The sequence below is a fragment of the Panulirus ornatus genome, chromosome 73, assembly GCF_036320965.1.
Source record: "Panulirus ornatus isolate Po-2019 chromosome 73, ASM3632096v1, whole genome shotgun sequence".
Classification (NCBI taxonomy): domain Eukaryota; kingdom Metazoa; phylum Arthropoda; class Malacostraca; order Decapoda; family Palinuridae; genus Panulirus; species Panulirus ornatus.
In genome coordinates this window covers 3,053,863-3,076,596 of record NC_092296.1, presented here as the reverse complement: position 1 = coordinate 3,076,596, position 22,734 = coordinate 3,053,863, and the positions used below count along the sequence as shown (strand labels likewise).

The 22,734-nt window shown below is 38.2% G+C and overlaps 1 protein-coding gene across 5 annotated transcripts in view; it reads left to right on the top strand.

The window, feature by feature from the left end:
- Positions 1-20,258, top strand: part of gem (transcription factor CP2 like gemini) — a 69,796-nt gene extending 49,538 nt beyond the window's left edge. For all 5 annotated transcript variants that reach the window (XM_071661224.1, XM_071661228.1, XM_071661225.1 and 2 more), the window contains 3 exons: positions 3,449-3,645; positions 11,923-12,115; positions 14,126-20,258. In XM_071661224.1, the coding sequence (XP_071517325.1) occupies positions 3,449-3,645; positions 11,923-12,115; positions 14,126-14,248 (513 nt within the window). In that variant the 3' untranslated portion in view covers positions 14,249-20,258. The remainder of the gene's footprint in view (positions 1-3,448; positions 3,646-11,922; positions 12,116-14,125) is intronic.
- The last annotated feature ends 2,476 nt before the right edge of the window (positions 20,259-22,734 follow it).

The following is a 22,734-nucleotide window of genomic DNA, read 5'->3' as shown; positions in this document are numbered from 1 at the left end:
TACAAACTATGATCCTCAGATATACTGGTCTGTAGTTCAGTGCAATATCCCAGTCTCCTTTCTTAATGATAGGCACAACATTTGCTCTCTTCCACTTTCTTTGCATTGCACCCTTTTCCAGCATTTCTTTTTTTTTTTTTTTTTTTTTTTGAAGAATTTTCAGGAGGCCTGTCAAATTTTCAGCACACTGCTGTAGCACATTTAGAGAGATTTCATCACAACCATGACCCTTTATGTGGGTCAAGATCCTTTAGGAGTCTGCTTGTGTCTTTTCTAACAATGTTAATGCTTTTCAAGTCGTCTTTCCCTTCCCATCTTTGTGGTATTAGGGCTGTAATGTTCTCCAATGTGAGTACACTTGAACATTTCATTTAGTTTCTCATGTATGTCTGTACCTGTCGGTTTGTTTGTGCCTGTATGTGTGTATAAATGCACATGGAACAACCAGTAATATGACATTCTCTCCATGCGCCTGCATTGACTTGACTTACCTCAAGTATCTGTAGTGTCTCCACCATATGCTGCTGATGAAAATTATCTTCATAATACTTGTCACTGCATATTTATGGACACTGCTTTAAACTGCCATCTTATACTTACATACACACTCTTCCACTATGGTCAGTCACCTTAACTTTGTTTTTTACTTTGCCTGTTCAGTCATCATATCCATGGACATTTTCATCTACTTAGTGGAAAGCAAATTCTAATACCTTTCTCTGGGCTTTACACAGACATTTTTTTCCACCTGCGGACTGAGTCCTGTGAGTATCTAAGAAATTACTTGCTTGGTTAGGGTTTAAAACACAGTTTTATCCCAAAAAGTGAGGCATATTCATGAGGATTCACCCCTCTCCACCATCATAGATCATATGTGTTCTGATATGTGTAGCAGTAAGGCAGAGTACGAGTGGGAATGTGCTGTGTCTTCTAATCATTGTAGTCAATAGGGAACTGAGGCTTGAGCAAACTAATTAAAGTTGTGTGTAACTTGTGACAGCTATATGTGTAAGTGAAGCATTTGTTCTTTCAAATGAATATAGGAAAATTAAGACCAAATTAGCAAATACCTCTTATTGACTGAAAATTGCAGAAGGGTTCATTACAGTCTGTAGCTACCTCTGTTTATTTCTGGTGGGTCTGCCTTGGATGGCATGGAGTGTGCTTCATTTGAAGAGGTTGGTCCAAAATGGGTGTCAGTTATCATAAAGAGTAGGTCCTTTATTTAGTTATTAGATTTTTTCTTGTAGGTCATTCATATAGTCTGTGTAAGCCTTTTTTCTGAGGTCCCTCTTTTTTTTCATGTGGGTAAGCTCTCATATGTTCATAAGATTCTGTCCGTTGATGAAAAATGTATGTTTTGAAGGATAGAAAACTGTCTTTATACTATAGGCAGAGCCATATGAATAGCCATACATTTTCCATTTTCTTCCTGTCTGTTTTTTTTTTTTCAAACATGTAGTGATTATTTTGTTGATTTGTTGGTACTTGTTGGTGAAGTATTATGTTACCAACTAGTTTATTTCTTTTTTCTATTATAATTCATGACTGGATTTATCAGCTTCTGATGAACAGAAAGCTTTTATAAGTATCAGTGTTCATACAAATATCACTTCTGATGAGCAAAAGGATCAATTTTTAATATACCATATCTACTGAGGTCACAGAAAAGCTCATACGCACGTATGTTTGAAGTTTAGGTAAAGTGTAGGGTTAAAACATTCAAACAATTCATCTTCACTATAACTTATAGATGGTGCATAGGAAAGTAACAAGGGTTAGGTAGTAACGGTTAGCATCGCCATTCATGGGGCTGTTCAGGTTTGAGTACATAGGTTCAAATCTCAATTGTGGCAGTCAGTCTACTTTCATCTCAGCATTTAATCCTTCCTTAGGGTTTCTTAGGCTAGGATATATTTTATTCATATATGTATTCATTATTTATTTATTATACATAATTGCTGTTTCTTGTTTCAGTGAGGTAGCCCCAGGAAACAGATGAAGAATGACCCATCCACTCATACACATATATATACATAAATGCCCATATATGCACATATACATATCAACATATACATACATATACATACACATACACAGATGTATACATATATACATATATACATATTCATACTTGATTACCTTCATCCATTCTTGTCACTACCCTGCCTCACAGGAAACAGCATCACTGCCCCCGCTTCAGCAAGGTAGCTACAAGAAAACAAACAAAAAAGGCCACATTTGTTCACATCCAGTTCTAGCTATCATGTGTAATACACCGAAACCACAGCTCCTTGTCCACATCCAGGCCCCACAGACCTTTCCATGGTTTACCCCAGGTGTTTCACATGCCCTGGCTCAGTCCATTGACAGCATGTCGACCCCAGTATACCACATCGTTCCAATTAACTCTATTCCTTGCATGCCTCTCACTTTCCTCTATATTCAAGCCCCAATTGCTCAAAATCTTTTTCACTCCATCCTTCCACCTCCAATTTGGTCACCTGCTTGTCTTTGTTGCATCCAGTTCTGAAACATGTATCCTTTTTGTCAGTCTTTTCTCACTCATTCTCTCCATATGTCCAAACCATTTCAACACACCCTCTTCTGCTATGTCAACCACAGTCTTTTTATTTCCACTCCTTTCTTACCCTTTCAGTCCTTAATTGATCAAACCACCTCATACCTTGATTATTGCATTCAGTTGGTCCTGCCATCTCATCTAAAATGAAAAAATAAAAAAAGAAACTAGTTGGAAACAGAATGTTTGACCATCTAGTACTACTTTTCTAGATGCATTCTTGATTCCAGATAGTAACAGGATTAAAGCAGTCACCAGCAGTCAGAGAATGAATGTAAGGAGAGGTTGCTTGACCCTACCTCACCTCAATCCTCTGTCATCATAGGCCTGTATGGTTTTTGTCTTTTGAACAAGCATCTACTGACTTAAAATGTCTTATAATGATTGAAGTAGGACGAATTTTCATGAATAGCCTCTATTCAAAGGGGTAAAATGGTTTTAACTCCCCACCAAGCAAGTGCTTTCTCAGATACTCACTGGATTCTCACTTTGGTAAAGATATGGTGTATTATTCTTCAAGACACATTTTTATTCCAATATTAGCTCTGTATGTACTGTAGTTTGTGTTTACATCATCATGTATAGCCCAATAAGAATTTGTGAATGTTAATACCAGTGTTGCATTAACCATTGTTATGATCTTACTTCCCTGAGTGTTTTGCAAGGTTACAGAGGGGAAATTTGTATGGAGTAGTTCGATCTTTTTTATAAGGGTTTTCCCTGCCATGTGTTTGTATGTAATTCTAGAAATAGTTGCATTACACTAAAATAAATGTGTCATGTAATCTGCTGTTTTGCTCTGATATTATATCCATGATTCTTAGTTTTTGTAATAATTATAATTCTCCTCCTTATTATCACCATCAGTACCATGGACCTGTCATACACACTGGAAGCAGCATAGCTCAGACCATGGCTTGGCTGATGGCTAATCGCTTCAATAAGTATAGCAGCATGTTTTCAAACTTCACGGGTACTGATATCCTAAGATTGTCTCGCTCAGACCTAATAGAAATGTGTGGCATGGCTGATGGTCTTAGACTCTTCTATTCTCTGCATGCCAAGTAAGTGTAGAGTATTAATTTTATGTACTTAGTACTAGTCAGCAAGTATTTTTCTAAGTAAGCACTTTATTATACTGCTTTTATTGTGCCTTAAACAGTCCAGTGCTTCTTGAATTAGGACACATTGTTTCTACAAATTTTTCTTTGTAGCTATATGTCATTTAGAATTTTGGATGAATCAGGGCTGAGATGTATTTGAAAGAAGTAGATCAAGTTCATTACTCTAATGAGTGAAGCCCTATGAATATGTAAACAATTACATCACATTACCTCCAAGTGAAGAATGTAATGCTTTTTGTGAGTATATTTCAACCCCTTGTTTAAACAAAAATATAGGGTCAGTGGTATTCATAGCTTAATTCCTAAAGAGCAGGCATGGTCCAGAAGTTCCAGCTTACATTGGGGGAATCCTTTTTGAAATAATAGACTAGCTTTCAGAAGTAACTGAAAATATACACAAAGTTATGTTATTACAGGAATTCATAAGTTTCAGGACAGAAACATTGATGATGACTGTATAGTTGTCGTTCAGGCTGGGACAAACAGTGTGGCACAACTGAGATTATAAGAGATACTTTTACAAATTTTGATCACTTATAGGAAAATCTAAATAACATCACAGAAAGATTATGATAGTGGGCCTTCTTTTTGGGCACAAAATAGGAACTGACTCTCTAAATAGAATGGTTGATATTTGTGGCAAAGGGGAGTGCTTCTACACAGCAGAAGTGGTAGGCTGCATAGATCTGTGGGAAAGTTTCATTGGAAATGGTAATGTATGCATGGCAGCAATTTTAAGGGGTAAAGGACAACATTATGAATTTGAAAACCTTTCAGTAAGAAAGGAATAGGTACGCAAGGGTCATAAATATATGAAAGATAAGGACCAAGAAATCTTGATCTCTGTTTAGTAACCTTAAATTCATTGATTTTTCAATGTAAATACAGGGTTCACTAACAGTCGCTCAAATATCGTACCAAATGCTACTCCTGAAGTTATGTAAAAACTTTAAAAAATCAGTTATGCAAAAGTAAGGTTAACTTAAAGAAAAAGAATTCTGTAAGCCATTACTTATCATGCATGCATCACAGCAGTTGGAATTAGAAAAATTATTTATTCACGTCATCTAGAATGATATGAACACATTGCACATCACATTGCTATCACCACAACCATTGCCATGTACCATCATTACCATCTACTATCAAGACCAACTACCACCTCTGCCAACCACCCCCTCCACCACCACCTCAACAACATCCAGCTTTCAGAAGTAACAGAGTATATGTAGAATCTTAGGGTCACTGAGGAGGGTGTAGATGATATGTTTAACATTCTGATAAGGAAGAGAGGGGAGGTGAATAAAAGACAGGTGTGATAAAATTTGTTTCTTTCAAATAAATTTGTTTTCCCTCTATACTGCACCATTATTTCATGCAGAGGCACAATATTAGTGGTATATGAATATATTTAGAAATGTAGAGACTTGAGCTCATTTTAAGCTGTGCTTGCTGGTAACATATAACATCCAAAGCAAAGAATAAGTCATTGGAGCTGCCTGCAGGCCTCAGTAACTTGGTAGTGACCTCTGTGGATGGTCAAAGATAGCTAATATTCCCAGCACTGGACAAGCAGCAAAATGGTAAAGAGCTCCAGTTATTAAATGATAAAGTGTTAAAGTCTGTGTTAAATTAATGTGGGAAATGGAATGAAGTGATTTGATTTATGATCATTATAGAAAAAATACAAAGGAAATGGAAGTAGAAACTTATAGTTGTGGACAGAGAACAGGAGCTAGAAAATATGATAAATAGTGGCTTAGATAAGATAACTGTATATAGAATAGTGAAAAAAAGAAAATTATGACATCATTATTTAAAACATATAATGAGTGATAATGCCTCGTGTTTGATGATAGAGTCTGATGTGGGGTATTTTGGTTAGGGTGATGTGCAAAGTGATAGGGTCAGAGAGAATGGTTTGGTTAAGAGAGAAGAGGTAGTGAAAGCTTTGCAGAAGATGAAATCCAGCAAGGCAGCAGGTTTGGAAGGTATTGTAGTAGAATTTATTGAGAAAGGGGTTGACTGTGTTGTTGATTGGTTGGTAAGGATATTCATTGTATGTATGGATCATGGTGAAGTGCCTGAGGATTAGCAGAATGCATGCATAGTGCCATTGTACAAAAGCAAAAGGGATAAAGATGAGTGTTCAAACCACAGAGGCATAAGTTTGTTGAGTATTCCTGGGATGTTGTATGGGAGGGTATTGATTTAGAAGGCAGGTACAGATCATCAAATTGGGGAAGAGCAGTGTGGTTTCAGAGGTGGTAGAGGATATGTGGATCAGGTCTTTGCGTTGAAGAACGTGAGGAATACTTATAAAACAGATGGAGTTGTATGTGGCATTTATGGATCTGGAGAAGGCATATGATAGGGTTGATAGAGATGCTTTGTGGGTCTTGATAGTATATGATGTGGGAGGTAAGTTCCTAGAGGCCGTGGAAAGTTTTTACCAAGGATGTAAGGCATGTGTTCGAATAGGAAGAGAAGAGAGTGATTGGTTCCCAGTGCAGCAGGGGTGTGTGATGACCCCGTGGTTGTTTGATTTGTTCATGGATGGGGTAGTTAGGGAGATGAATGCAAGAGTTTTGGAGAGAGGGGCAATTATGCTGTCTGTTGGGGATAAGAGGGCCCAGGAAGTGTCAGTTGTTGTTCACTGTTGATACAGCTCTGGTGGCTGATTTGAGTGAGAAACTGCAGAAGTTGATGAATGAGTTTGGAAAAGTGTGTGAAAGGAGAAAGTTGAGAGTAAATGTGAATAAGAGCAAGGTTATTAGGTTCACTGGGGTTGAGGGACAATTTAATTGGGATAAAAGTTTGAATGGAGAAAAATTAGAGGAAGTGAAGTGTTTTAGATATCTGGGAGTGGTCTACGCAGCGAATGGAACCATGGAAGTGGGAGAGACACAGGGTGGGGGAGGGGTGTAGGTTTTGGGAGTGATGAAGAATGTGTGGAAGGAGAGAACATTATCGTAGAGACCATAATTGGGTATGTTTGAAGGAATAGGAGTTCCAATATTATATGGTTGTGACACATGGGCTATAGATAGGGTTGTACGGAGGAGGGTGGATGTGTTGGAAATGAAATGTTTGAGGACAATATTTGGTGTGAGGTGGTTTGATTGAGTAAGTAATAAAGGGTAAGAGAGATGTGTGGAAAAATATTGTGGTTGAGAGAGCAGAAGAGCGTGTATTGAAATGGTTTGGACATAGGGAGAGAATAAGTGAGGAAAGATTGACAAAGAGGATATGTGTGTCAGAGGTGGATGGAACAAGAAGTGGGAGACCAAATTGGAGGTGGAAGGATGGAGAGAAAAAGATTTTGAGCAATTGGGGCCTGAACATACAGGAGGGTAAGAGGCATGCAAGGAATAGAGTGAATTAGAACGATATGGTATATCGGGGTATATCGGGGTCAACCCGCTGTCAGTGGACTGAACCAGGGCATGTGAAACGTCTGGGGTAAACCATCGAAAGGATTGTAGGGCCTGGGGTGGATTGCAAGCTATAGTTTTGGTGCATTACACATGAGAGCCAAGACTGAGTGTGAGCAAATGTGGCCTTTTTGTTTTTTTTTTCCTGGTGCTACCTCGCTGAAGCAAGCGATAGTGATGCTATTTCCTGTGGGACAGGGTAGTGCCAGGAATGGATGAAAGCAAGCAAGTATAAATATGTATATGTCTGTGGATGTATGTATATGTATATGTATACATGTTGATATGTATATGTAAATGTATGTGTATGTGTGTGTATGGGCATTTATATATTTATTTATTTTGTTTTTTTTGCTTTGTCGCTGTCTCCCGCATTTGTGAGGTAGCGCAAGGAAACAGACGAAAGAAATGGCCCAACCCACCCCCATACACATGTATATACATACGTCCACACACGCAAATATACATACCTACACAGCTTTCCATGGTTTACCCCAGACGCTTCACATGCCCTGATTCAATCCACTGACAGCACGTCAACCCCGGTATACCTCATCGATCCAATTCACTCTATTCCTTGCCCTCCTTTCACCCTCCTGCATGTTCAGGCCCCGATCACACAAAATCTTTTTCACTCCATCTTTCCACCTCCAATTTGGTCTCCCACTTCTCCTCGTTCCCTCCACCTCCGACACATATATCCTCTTGGTCAATCTTTCCTCACTCATTCTCTCCATGTGCCCAAACCATTTCAAAACACCCTCTTCTGCTCTCTCAACCACGCTCTTTTTATTTCCACACATCTCTCTTACCCTTACGTTACTTACTCGATCAAACCACCTCACACCACACATTGTCCTCAAACATCTCATTTCCAGCACATCCATCCTCCTGCGCACAACTCTATCCATAGCCCATGCCTCGCAACCATACAACATTGTTGGAACCACTATTCCTTCAAACATACCCATTTTTGCTTTCCGAGATAATGTTCTCGACTTCCACACATACTTCAAGGCTCCCAGAATTTTTGCCCCCTCCCCCACCTTATGATCCACTTCCGCTTCCATGGTTCCATCCGCTGCCAGATCCACTCCCAGATATCTAAAACACTTTACTTCCTCCAGTTTTTCTCCATTCAAATACTTCCTCCAGTTTTTCTCCATTCAAACTTACCTCCCAATTGACTTGACCCTCAACCCTTCTGTACCTGATAACCTTGCTCTTATTCACATTTACTCTTAACTTTCTTCTTTCACACAGTTTACCAAACTCAGTCACCAGCTTCTGCAGTTTCTCACATGAATCAGCCACCAGCACTGTATCATCAGCAAACAACAATTGACTCACTTCCCAAGCTCTCTCATCCCCAACAGACTTCATACTTGCCCCTCTTTCCAAAACTCTTGCATTTACCTCCCTAACAACCCCATCCATAAACAAATTAAACAACCATGGAGACATCACACACCCCTGCCACAAACCTACATTCACTGAGAACCAATCACTTTCCTCTCTTCCTACACGTACACATGCCATACATCCTCGATAAAAACTTTTCACTGCTTCTAACAACTTGCCCCCCACACCATATATTCTTAATACCTTCCGCAGAGCATCTCTATCAACTCTATCATATGCCTTCTCCAGATCCATAAATGCTACCTACAAATCCATTTGCTTTTCTAAGTATGGGCATTTATGTATATATATATAAGTGTATATGAGTGGATGGGCCATTCTTTGTATGCCTCCTGTCACTACCTTGCTGACGAGGGAAACGGCAATCAAGTATAATGAATATAGATAAACCTTGTCATATCTTATAAGATCATATTAGAGGAAAACATATATTGAAATATGAAGAATTTTCTTTTTCAAATCTTTCACAATTACGGAGTCTCAAGCATCACTGTTTGAGCTTGTACCCTAATTCTTAACTGTTGTAAGTGGGAAATGTCACTGTTCATCATTGTGCTGGGACTAGGCATATTTTGAAGGTTAAAAGTAGGAAATAGATATTTAAAAAGATACAGGGAGAAATCAGTATTTTGTGCCTTGGATTTAACCACTTTATTGCATCCTAATTCCGAGATGTTGCACTGGTCCAAATTTTGAGAGAAGGTATTTTCAGCATGAGAAAAAGATTTTATAATAGAGTGAGGAGGAGAAGGTGTCTAAATGGAATTATTGAAAGTAGAATCATCTTTGTAAGAGTGGATAACGTTTAAAAGTTGAGGAAAGATTGTTAATGGAGAAGAAAGTTAGTAGGTGGTAGGACATGACACTGAGGGACACAGCTGTTGATGGAATAAGAGGGAGAAATGACTTCATCCGTATTTACTGCAGTGGTCCTGTTAGAGATTTACACATTCAAGAAGAAAGAGTAGTAAAACCAAGGAAGGTAGATTACAAAGCAAGGACATCTGTCAAGTCCTGTCATGTGTCTCGGAGATGTTGAGGGTTACGACAAAAGATTTACCAAAATCCATGAGAGGGGATAGCTAGAAGTGAGGCATAAAAGAGAGAAGAACAATAGTTGACTTTCCACCTTGAAAGCTGGTATTCTGATTGTTTTATGAACATGAAGGTTAAGAAGAATTTCAAAAACTTCAGAGATAGCATAAGCGAGAGCATTGAGGTAACTGAATGGTCTCATTCCCTTGGAATAAAGTGCACATGGCATTCTTTCAGAAAGGGAAAGTATGAAAAGTAAGACAAAAACAAAATAGATTATCAAGGATAGGAGCTAGTTTGGAGGTCCACCCTGTCATCCAGACCATATGCCATACCCATTTGTAACTGGGATGGTACTTAGAAGCAATGCTCAAGAAAAATATTGGAGATGGCGTACATTCAGTGGGAGGAGAATGTGGAGAAGGACTAGATATGGAATTGTCCAAAGCAGTGTTGGGAAAAATAAGATATGGAACCAAGAGGAGTGGCTGTGTGACTAGGATAGCTAGCTATAGATTGATCATGTCAAAAGAAAGCAGGAGAGGTTTGTGAGAGAAGTTGCTGGTAAAGCTTTTAGGTAAGGACCAATAAAATTTACCTGAAGAAGTCAAATCAGTATCTTTATGAATGTATGCTTGACTCTTCAAATAATGGCTTTGCAATGATTCCTGGCAGAAAACAAGGCAGAGTGAGATTTAGGAAAAAGGAAGAGCTTCATGCCTAATATCCTCTTGTTCCAAATGTGGAAAACTTCAGAGCAAGAACTGTGAAACCATGGGAAGAGAATAAAGAATTAGTAGAAAAAGGGATACAGGACCCCACTCCAGCTAGCTGGAGACATTCTGGCTGGTCCCAAGGAAAGTCAGTATAATAGTTGTGAAAGGATAACCACTGAGCTCTTCCAGAGTGACAGAGTTGGCATTTCAAGGGAAGGATAGGGATGGTTGTGACTAGCTGGAAGTAATAGTGCAGATTTGAAGGGCTTGGAAAGTGAGTCAGTTGTGGTTTGCTGGTGGGTGACTCAGGGGAGAACCTACAGAAGTTGGTGACTGAGTTTTGTCAAATGTGTGAAAGAAGAAAGCTGAGAGTTTATGTGAATAAGAGCAAGGTTATTAGGTTCAGTAGGGTTGAGGGACAAGTTAATTGGGAGGTGAGTTTGAATGGAGAAAAACAGGAGGAAGTGAAGTGCTTTAGATATCTGGGAGTGGATTTAGCAGCGGATGGAACCATGGAAGGGGAAGTGAGTCACAGGGTGGGGGAGGGGGCGAAGGTACTGGGAGCGTTGAAGAATGTGTGGAAGCAAGAATGTTATCTCGGAGAGCAAAGTTTGTTATGTTTGAAGGAATAGTGGTTCCAGCATTGTTATATGGGCTATAGATAGGGTTGTGCGGAGGAGGGTGGATGTGTTGGAAATGATATGTTTGAGGACAATATGTGGTGTGAGGTGGTTTTATTAAGTAAGTAATGAAAGGGTGAGAGAGATGTGTGGTAATAAAAAGAGTGTGGTTGAGAGAGCAGAAGAGGGTGTATTGAAATGGTTTGGCCACATGGAGAGAATGAGTGACAAAAGATTGACAAAGAGGATGTATGTGTCAGAGATGGAGGAAACGAGGAGAAGTGGGAGACCAAATTGGAGGTGGAAGGATGGAGTGAAAAAGATTTTGAGCCATCAGGGCTTGAACATACAGGAGGGTGAAAGGCGTGCAAGGAATAGAGTGAATTAGAACGATGTGGTATACCGGGGTTGATGTACTGTCAATGGAATGAACCAGGGCATGTGAAGCATCTGGGGTAAACCATGGAAAGTTTTGTGGGGCCTGGATGTGGAAAGGGAGCTGTGGTTTCGGTTCATTACACATGGCAGCTAGAGACTGAGTGTGAACGAATGTGGCCTTTGTTGTCTTTTCCTGGCACTACCTCGCGCACACGCGGCAGGAGGGGGTACTGTTTCATGTGTGGTAGGGTGGCAACAGGAATGGATGGTTGCAGCAAGTATGAGTGTGTACATGTGTATATATGTATATGTCTGTGTATGTATATGTATGTATAAGTTGAAATGTATAGGTATGTATATCTGTGTGTGTGGGCGTCTATGTATATACATGTGTATGTGGGTGAGTTGGGCCATTCTTTCGTCTGTTTCCTTGCACTACCTCGCAGACACGGGAGACAGTGAATAAGCATAAATGAATATTGAAGTACACTGTCTTCATGCAATTTACTTCACCTTCAGTTGCTAATTTGTATAAATTTCATATTTGCTTAAAGTTTTGTTATATCATAATGAATTTGTTTCATTTATTAGCTGTCTGTTTTGCCATTGCAGGAGTGTGGTGCCAAGATTAACTGTATATGTTTGTCTTGAACATGAGCAGTTGTACCATGCAATTTACTTGGAAAACCTCACCTGCTCAGAATTTACAAGAAAATTGTCAGCTTTAATGCAGATCACGCCAGAACGCATCCATGATGTATATTTACAAGGGCCTTCTGGAATCCACATTGTGGTGACTGATGAGGTTTGTAATCTTAAATATTATTGGTGTGCTTTGTGGAGGTTAAACCTCATTGGATATAAATGTTTTCCTTATGTTGATAAATTATTAAGGTCAAAAGTTGTTGAAAGTAAGCTGCATTTATGGTGGTTTATGTTTCTTGCTTTTACCTTCCAAACAAAAAAATTAGCTACTCTGGCCTTTATGTGACAGGATGATGTGCTTTGCACAGATGATAATAAATCATGCACAACCAGAGGTGCTTATTGATGGGCTTAAGCATGTGTTGTATGAGTTTAGGATGCAGGACACTGCCACTGTACTGAAATGCCTTTTATACCTTTTTTTGACCAGTAAAGATTTTATTCTTATTTTTTTGCCCTTGTATATGTAAAATATTTTCTATGTACAGTAGCTTGGCTGACACACAATATCATGCAGACTTTACATTCATGTTTCATGTCATCTTTCTGTGTACATTATCTCTTCTTGTACATGCGCTCTCTCATTATGATCATTCATTTCATCTTTGGTCTCTGCATACACCTCTTCCTACCAGCCTTATCTGTGTGTACTGTTGTTACATATGTACACGCTTACTTTCTTACCCCATGATTGGTTTCTGCTTACATCGCTTCCCACCTGCCTTATCTGTGTGTCCTATTGTTACATATATATATACACTTACTTTCTTACCTCATGATCCCCTTCTTTAGGGTTCCCACAGGAAGCTGGCTATATCCACCAGATGGGGATATACAAATACACATATATATGATGATAAATAAAAGATTTTGAGCAGTCGGGTCCTGAACATACAGGAGGGTGAGAGGTGTGAAAGGAATAGAGTGAATTGGAATGATGTGGTATAACGGGGTCTACTTGCCGTCGGTGGACTGAATCAGGGCATGTTAAGCGTCTTGGGTAAACCATGAAAAAGCCTGTGGGGCCTGGATGTGGATAGGGAGCTGCAGTTTTGATGCATTACACATGGTAGCTAGAGACTGAGTATGAACGAATTTGTTCTTTTTGTCTGTATTCCTGGCACTAGGGATATTTCAAATGAAAATGCTTGAGAAATTACTCAGGAGCAGATGCCATGGAAGTATTTTAGGGTTGGAGATTACCTCCACTGACAAATCAACTTGGTATGCATATCATAAGAGTAAAGAATGATTGGGTAAGTCCATGTTTACTGTAGCACACTGGACTTGGATTGAGGTTGTGTGTGACTGATTTTTAGAGGCTGTATATACCTGACCTACCCAATAAGAATTGGGAATGGAAAATGGGCTGTAATCTAAATATCTTCACTCATTACTTCCACCTATTAGTTCATGACTGTAGAAGTACTTATTCAAATCTTTTCCAACCTGTTTCATAATTTGTCTTGCCATGCATATATGTGTGTGTGTACATTTCTGCATTAGCTCTGTCTTTGGTCAAAGTCTAAAGATAGAAACTTGAAATTACTTGTCAGCAGAGATGTGGTCAAAGGAATTGGGCCTAGTGCTGTTTCCTGTGTGGTGGGGTGGCGACAGGAATGGATGAAGGCAGCACGTATGAATATGTACATGTATATATATGTATATGTCTTTATACGTTGAAATGTATACGTATGTATATGTGTGTGTATGGGCACCTATGTATATATATTTGTATATGAGTGGTTGGGCCATTCTTCGTCTGTTTCCTTGCGCTACCTTGCTGATGCAGGAAACAGTGATTAAGTATAGTAATGATAATGAAAAATATTATCATTATTGATAATTATTTTTTTTTATGATTGTATTGGTCCTTCATGCCCTTATTTTCTAACCACAGCCATATTTCATGTAGGTGCATTGGTATGTGGTTCATACAGTTTGCAAAGACAGACTTTTTTGTGTTTGGTACCCCTTTTCTTATCATTGCTGCATGCAGCTCCTAAGGAGTCATTCAGTTCCATTCTAGCCATTGTCTTAGATACAAAAATCTTGATATATAGAGAATGAGCATATAACAAACGTTACTCATTGTCATTATTTATTACAGGTAGTGCAGAACATCACAGATGAATCAATGTTGTCCATTGAGGTGCTGCAGGATATTGCTGGGGAAAGGTTCAGATTATTATTAAGAATAAACACCAATCTTCCCAGTGCTTCAAAGTCATAGTATATGTTGATAAAATTCAGCTGATGAACTCTCTATGACTATAACCATTTGGGAAGTAATTAAGAAAGTCAGCTGCAGAATGTTTTTGATACTGTACAATATTGAGTGCATGGAAAGTTAATCTAGTGTCATGTCAGGACAAACTCAGTGCCTCATTAATGTGGTAAGCCCTTGCAGATATGGACAGATATGGGGATGAGCATTCTTTATGGACCTGCATAATGTATCTGCACACTGGTAGACATAATTTTCCATGCTCAGCCTCTCAGATGTGGACTAAATTTGTGAATGATTGTAAAGTAACTAGTTTCTGCATCTTTATCCTCTGGTGCCACCTGATAACTGTATTCTGAATAAGAAATACCAGTGCAGATCTCTCATTGAAAATACAACCTCAGCTCTGTAGTGTATACTGGAGATTTTTAGTGAAGATACTTCTATGTTTCCTTTGTAGTGAAAACAACAGTGTCCATTGATTTGATATTGGATGGTCCTCTTTAATAACTAATTCAAAATCATGTTATTCCCATTGACTATATAGAGTTATTAGGAGTGTAGGAGTATCTTATATCAAATTGTTTGTTTGCATAAGTCAAAAACATACCTGTATCTCTGCGTTAAATTTTTCTTACAAGGAGATCGTATCTGCTAGGATTTACTGTATTACCAAACAAAATTTACTTCACATTTGTGAAGCATGGTTTGCTTGGGACAATATTATTCCTGCAATATTGGGAAGGTATTGTTTCTGTAATCCCATCAAATATATACTATATGTATAGGTGTTACCAGACTCCACCTGCTAGTGGTTGCACTGTGAGCAATAAGTCACCTTTTAATGAAGCTGTATCACCATCTGCAGATGCCAAGGAGTATTTTCTCATTAAAAACACTTGCACTATAATGATCATAGTGATAATGAATGGCAAACATGCATGAAAAATACATGAATAAAGCAGTTGTGGGAATGTAAGGAAGTGAGCTCCAGATTGATATGGATAAAAATGAAAGTGGATTACATACTAGAGGTGGGTGATTATTAGATGACTAATGAAGAGAGGTGAATGTTTTGGGAAGAGCTGAGGGAGTCTGTCAGCTGTCTTGATGTGAGAGATTAGGTACTAGTGATCACTGATTTGAATGTGGACGTGGATAATGTGGCACTGTAGGAAGGATGATTAAAGAGCATGGGGTATTCAGGAAGGTGAAGGGAAATAGTGAATATCCTTTGGAATTATTTTTTGAAAAACTAATGAATGGGAATACCTAATTTAAAAAAAACAACAAACATAAATATACGTGGAGGAGACACATTAGGTAATAGCAGTTGGTGGGAATATTAGGTAAGAGCCTCTGAAAACAGTGCTAGAGTTGCCCTCTGCCAGTGGCCTGCAAAGGCTGAGCCACGAAAGGCTAAGGAATGGCACTTGAGTTTACTATTGATGGAGACTTTTGCCGTGGCCACCCCTTCAAGGGAATTCCCAAAAGATAAGGGGGTATTATTGGAGTATGTACTGATTGATAGGCATGAAAAGGGAGACTCTTAGATATTAATTACTAAATGTGCTTAGGGGGGCAGCTGGTGCGATGTCTGATCATTACCTGGTGGAGGTAAGGGTGAAGACTTGCAGAGGTTTTCAAGAAAGAGGCAATAAGATGAGTAAGAAGAGGGTGTTGAAAGTAAGTTAGCTTCGAAAAAGAGGCTTGTGTGAAGATATACAGGAGAGATTTAGGGTAGAATGGCAAAAGATGATAGTAGATGAAGTCAGGGGAGTGGGTGAGGAATGTGAGGTACTTAGGGAAAACATTGCTGCCTCATGTGAGAGAAGTGTGTGGCATGTGGAAAATGGGAATGTGAGGAAGGGTAGTGAGTGGTGGGATAATGAAGATAAGTTTCTGGTGAAAGAAAAGCGAGATGTATGCATGATTATTGGGAAATGTACAAGAGAAAGCAGCAGGAGCTCAAAAAGGGGGCAAATGAGAGGTAGGGTAAGTGAGTACCAGTAGACTTCATAGATAGATAGAAAATGTTTTTGGAGGAAGGTAGCTGTGTGATAAAAAACAAAGAGAACATATGGGAAATCAGTGAAAAGGGCAAATGGGGAAGTGGTAACTGGCAGAGATAAAGCGAAGAGGAGATGGAGTGAGTACTTTGAAAGATTGTTGAATGTGTTTGATGATAGAATAGATGTTTGGTGTTTAGGCAGGGGATCTTTGTGAAATGAGAGTCATGGCAAGTCGTTTTGTGAGATAAGAAGAGGTGGTGAAAGCTTTTTGTGAAATGAAATGTAGACGGTATTGTAGTTGAATTTCTTGAGTAAAGGGTTGATTGTGTTGTTGATTGGTAACTTAAAATTTTTATTATATGTATGGATCATGGTGAGATGTCTGGGAATTGGTGAAATGTCTGTTTAATGCCATTGTATAAAGATAAGAGGGACAGATGTGATTGTTCAGTTACTGAGTAATAAGCTTGTTGAGTTTATCTGGAATTTAGTTTGGACAGTTAGTAATTGAGACGGTGGTAGCATACAGAGAGCAGTAGACTTGGGAAGAACAGTGTTGTCTCAGGGGTGGTAAAGGATGTGGGTATCAGGTGTTTTCTATGAAGGAAGTGTGTGAGAAGCATTTAGAGGAACAAGGATTTGTATTTTACATTTATGAATTTGGAGGAAGCATATGATATGGTTGATAGAAACTTTGTGGTAGGTGTTATTTTTATCAAGAGAGTAAGGCATGTGTGCAAGTAAGTAGAGAGGAGGATGAGTGGTTTTAGGTGAAGGGACTGTGGCTATGGTGTATGTTTTCACTTTGGAGACGACTTAAAGGATGTGATCACATCACCTTTCACTTCACTCTCTTTCAAGGTGGGCAGATTTAAAGCCTCTAATCTTTTCCTTTAACTTGGCTCTCTTCATTCTGGTACTTTTTCCCCCTCCTCTGGACCTTCTATATTGGCTCTTTGTGCTTCTTAGGTTCATTGACTGAACTTGGGAGACATTCTAGTTTTGGCCTTGTTTGGGCTATGAACATGTATGTTTGTGTTAGAAAGGAAACGTTTGAGGACAATATGTGAGGTAAGGAGGGTTGAACGAGTAAGAAGTGATAGGGTAAGAGAGACATTTTGTAGGAAGATTGGTATGTATGGGAGAACTGAAGAGATATGTGGAGAGGATGACTTAGAGAGTATACATGTCAGATATGGAGGGAACAGTGAAAAAGAGAACACCAAGAAGATGGAAGGATGGAGAGAAAGATGCTTTGAGTGTTTGGGGCCTGAACCTGCAGGAGGGTGTAAAGTGTGCAGGAAATAGAGTAGACTGGAGCAATGTGGTATACAGGAGGCAACATTTTGTCAGTAGGTTGAACCAAGTTATGTTAAACAGGCAGGAGAAATCAAGGAAAGGTCCGTGGGGCATGATTATGGATGGGGGGCTCAGGTTTTGGTGCATTATACATGGCTGCTAGAGAGTGGGTGTACATAAGTGAATGAGGCCATTTCTTTTTCTGTTTATAGCACTACCTTTTTAACTCAAGAAATGGGGAACATGTATAAAGGAAAATACTATATTGTTGTATGGAAGCTGGATATTTTCATTCAGATGTGTTTTGTTGATGAACACGACATATTTACCATTTTATTTTGACGGCAGTATACTTACAATTTACTTACCTTTTATGGTCTTTTTGGTTTTCCTTATGGTGGGCATAACATTACTAGCAAGGGGGTATATCAAATTTCCACTTTCATTTTTTACTTTTACTGCCGAATTATTTGCTTTAACATTGCATGTCATGTATGTATTGGACATCATCAAGTGAATCAGAATAACTTGAAAACATAGTATGGAAGTTTAACACTCGTAAGTCTAGCGCTTGAAACCTTGAAATAAAACGATGACAAAGTGATGGCTAGGCTTTTATAATGGGTTGAGGGGCCATGTTTAGGTTGGATTTGTCATTGATACTGTTCTGGGAATCAGGTGAGGTGAGGTGTGTGTAGGTGCAATCTCCTCTCTGGGTATATTCTAAAAGGTTCTTGTTGAAAGTAAGTTTTAAAGTTCCCTCTTATCTGGTGCTTTGATTACTGTATTGATGAATAGGTTTTTCTCCCTAATATAATTGGATTTAAGTACTTGTAGTTTTTGTACATTGTTACATAGTTTGAATATCTTTATTTTTGACCATGATTTGTTCTTAATGGGGTTTATGGGTGAAATATCATACAATGATCTTGATGCTTTCAAAGAGGAAAGCAAAATGGAACATGACTTCACTACATATACAGGGCAAGTGTTTGACAAGTTTAGAAGACTAATGAGTGTAAGCAACAGAGGGACAAAGTTGATCACTGATATAGATTGACACATACATATATTTTATTTAATGTTATTATGTGGCCCCAGCATTGAGCAGGGACATGATGGTCTCTTTTGAAGCAGTGACGTCTTTGATAAGACTGTGCACTCACTTGCATGGAGAGTCTGGTAAAACTTGTTCATTAATATGTATGTATGTATCATTATTGTTATCCTTGGGGATAGGGAAGAAAGAATGCTACACATGCATTCCCTTCATGTCATAGAAGGCGACTAAGAGGGGCTGGAGTAGGGGTTAGGAAATCCTATTCTCCTGTTTTGTTACTTTCCAAAAGAAGGAACAGAAGAAAGAGCCAAGTGAAAATTGTTCCTACATGGCTCATTCTCATGTTCCTTTTTCAGGTGGGAAATTACAAACAAGTATGAAAATGATTTATTATTATTATTGTTATTATGTGGTGTGAAGTGGTTTGATCAAGTAAGTATTGAGAGGCTAAGAGAGATGTGTGGAAATAAAAGAATGTGGTTGAGAGAGCAGAAGAGGGTGTGTTGAAATTGTTTAGACATATGGAAAGAATGAGTGAGGAAAGATTGACAAAGAGGATATATGTGGCAGAGGTGGAGGGAACAAGGAAAAGTGGGAGACTAAATTTGAGGTGTAAGGATGGAGTGAAAAAGATTTTGAGAAATTGGGGCTTGAACATACAGGGGGGTGAGAGGCATGCAAGGAAGAATGAATTGGTACGATGTGGTATACCAGGGTCGACATGCTGTCAATGGACTGAACCAGGGCATGTGATACATCTGGGGTAAACCATGGATAGGTTTGTGGGGCCTAGATATGGATAGGGAGCTGTGGTTTTGGTGCATTACACATGACAGTTAGAGACTGAGTTTCAGTAAATGTGGCCTTTTTTTCTGTTTTCCTGGCACTACCTTGCTGAAACAGGGATAGTGATGCAGTTTCCTGTGGTGCAGGGTAGCACCAAGAATGGATAAAGGCAAGCAAGTATGAATATGTACGTGTATATATGTACATGTCTGTGTATGTATATGTATGTATATGTGTATATGTTGATGTGTATATGTATATGTATGTGTATGTGCATGTATGGACATTTACGTATATATATGAGTGGATAGGCCATTCTTTGTCTGTTTCCTGGCACCACCTCGTTGATGTGGGAAATAGCGATTAAGTTTAATAAATATAGATAATCATCATTATCATCATTATTATTGTTATTATTATTATTATTATTATTATTATTATTATTATTATTATTATTATTATTATTATCGTTCTTATTATTATTGAAACAGATATCATTATTATCACCTCACTAATATGGGAAATGGTGATCAAGTATGAAAGCAAAGAAAGATTATTATTATTATTACTACTATTATTATTATTATTATTATTATTATTATTATTATTATTATTATTATTATTATAAACACCAACCCTGGACCCTTTTATGGGACTCATGCAGCTGTGAGGTTGCATTCCATATTGGAGCTGGGGAATGATGGGCTCCTTTGGGGCTAGGTGGTTCTTGACAAGATTGTACTCCTTTCTGTCCATTGACTAAGATAGTCTTGCCGAAGGTGACTTCTCACTTGCATTGTAACAGTTATGTATGTTTTTACTGTATTGTATACTAGCTATATAAATATATTATCACTCTTGCTGCATTTTATTTTGATGCCATTGCAAACTCATTTTGCAACACTTCACAGGAGGTTTTGTAGGTGTTGAATGAATTGCTATATCTTCATGAAATTCATCTTTCCTTCTATCACTGGCAACTTCATTTTGAGAAATTGATACTAACTCAGATGAATGAACTCTCCTCCAAAGTCGATTGGGTTTGCACATCACATCATCATCTGATGCATCAAAATCACAATCTGTTATTATAGTATGCTCAGTAGGAGGATTGAAAGCAATATTGATAATACAGTCATTGCTTTCAGCCAGAAAATCATGCAAATCACTCAAAGTTAACCAGCAAGAATAATAGAATAAGAAAAATGCTTATTTACAATGGCTGATGAGTATTGCATCATTAAGTATTATTCAGACCCTAACCAACCTGAGTCTCATCCCAGCAAAATCCATAATCATTTGAGTGATACACATGATTAGCAGGCTGAAAATGATGACTATACTATAAATATTGCTTTCGATCCTCCTATTGAGAAAGCTGATTGTAACACCAATTGTGATTCTGAACACTTTAGATGATGAAGTAATGTGTAACCCCAGTCATCTTTAAAGGAGACTTTTGTCTGTTTCATCTTTCTCAAAATGAAGTTGCCAATGATAAAATGAATAAAGAACTTCTCAAAGAACCAGCCATTCCAACATCTACTAAACCCTCTATAAAGTATCACAAATTTATAAATATCAACTACTTCCTGTCTTACACTCTTTAACTCAGAAACCAGCTAATACAGTTTCTCCCTTGAATCTTCCATCAAAGATGTGTCATCAGCTAACAATAAGTGACTCACTTCCTAGGCACCCCCTACCCTAACAGATTTCAGACATAACTCTGCTTTCTCTAAGAATCTCATGCACCTCTCTTGCCATCCCATCCCTAAACATATAGGGCTCTTGCAGTGCTCAGAAGCTGAGCAGAATAATAAATTATAAAGTGTATATTAATGTGTGTACATTGTGTGGGATAATTGAGCAGTAAGCGCTGAATGCCCTTGTGATATATGCATCATAGGTATAAAGAGTCTTGGGATCAGTTGAATTAGTATTTGTAATATAGTGACAGGTGATGTTGCAAGCACTGACAGATGGTTTGTGTAAATTTGCAGCAACCCGGATTTGAACCTATGTGCTCAAACCTGCGAGGCCCGTGAATGCATCATGGTCAGGAGTGCTAGCTGCTGCACCACAGATGTCTGTTTCCTGTTTTAACAAGGTAGCACAAGGAACAAAGGAATGGCCTTATCACTCGTCTATTCTCTAGCTGTCATGTGTAATGCACCAAAATCACTTTTCCCCTATCTACAATCAATCTTCCCAGACCTTTCTGTGATTCCCTCAGCTGCCTCACATACCCTTGATCAGTCCACTGATAACATACATATATATATTACAATAGCCAACACTCATTTGCCATTGATGACACTGAGATTTCACGCAGTAGTAGCTTGCTTAGCATTGGATTCCCTAAGTAAAGATAGAGGCATATAAGGAGTTACCTTTTGGGACTGAGAATGAAGCAGTATCTATGAAAGGAAGATGAATGATCAGTATGGTATACAGAAAGGTGATAGGGTTTTGGATCATACTAGGAGAATTGATAAATCAGACTGACTGAGACTCAAGTTTGTTGAATATGTGTATGTAACTATAGCTGCTCTAGATGTGAGAATAGTGTGCCATACAAGGATGAAGTCCTTCAGATAATTAAAGTAACTACTTGAAAGATGAGAATCTTCAGCATCTGAAGACTCAGTTTTTTATAATTTGATATACTCTGATGATTAAGGAAGAAGTTACAGGGCATGATATTATGCAAAGTAACACCATTGTTGACAAAGAAGGAAGATATTGCTCCATAAATTATTACAAAAATAGATATAAGAGTAAGATGACTATTACAGGTGTATACTGCCACAATTATTATCTTGACATTCATATGTGATGAGTGCTTTGTACTAGCTATGCCTAATTGCAAAATCTCATTATATGTACTCTAAGTCACCCATGTTTTCATTTTATTTAAGAGGTTCAGTAGGCAGAGATCCTGCTGTTATTACCACCTCTGCTTTTACTGTCAACTTATCTAACCTTACAAAGTCTTTGTTAATGATTTTTTAAATGTTTAAAGTTTATATCTTGCAATAGTTGCTTTACCTGTGGTCCTTGCCTAGTGTTGGTTCAAAAGTAACAACATTGAGGGAATGCTGTTATGTTCTGTATTTTTTATGCTGTGTAACACTACCTTTTTTGCTTTGTTATATGAAAGATTATTATAATAAAGGAAGAGGATTTCTGAATATTATGTGCTAAATAGATAGTATCTATGATTGGTTACACATATGAATGTTATGTGAGAGTCACATATATAGATTTATATTTCAATTTCATCTTTAACATAGTTCAAAGGTAAAGAATTTCCTAGATATCTGTAAAGAATG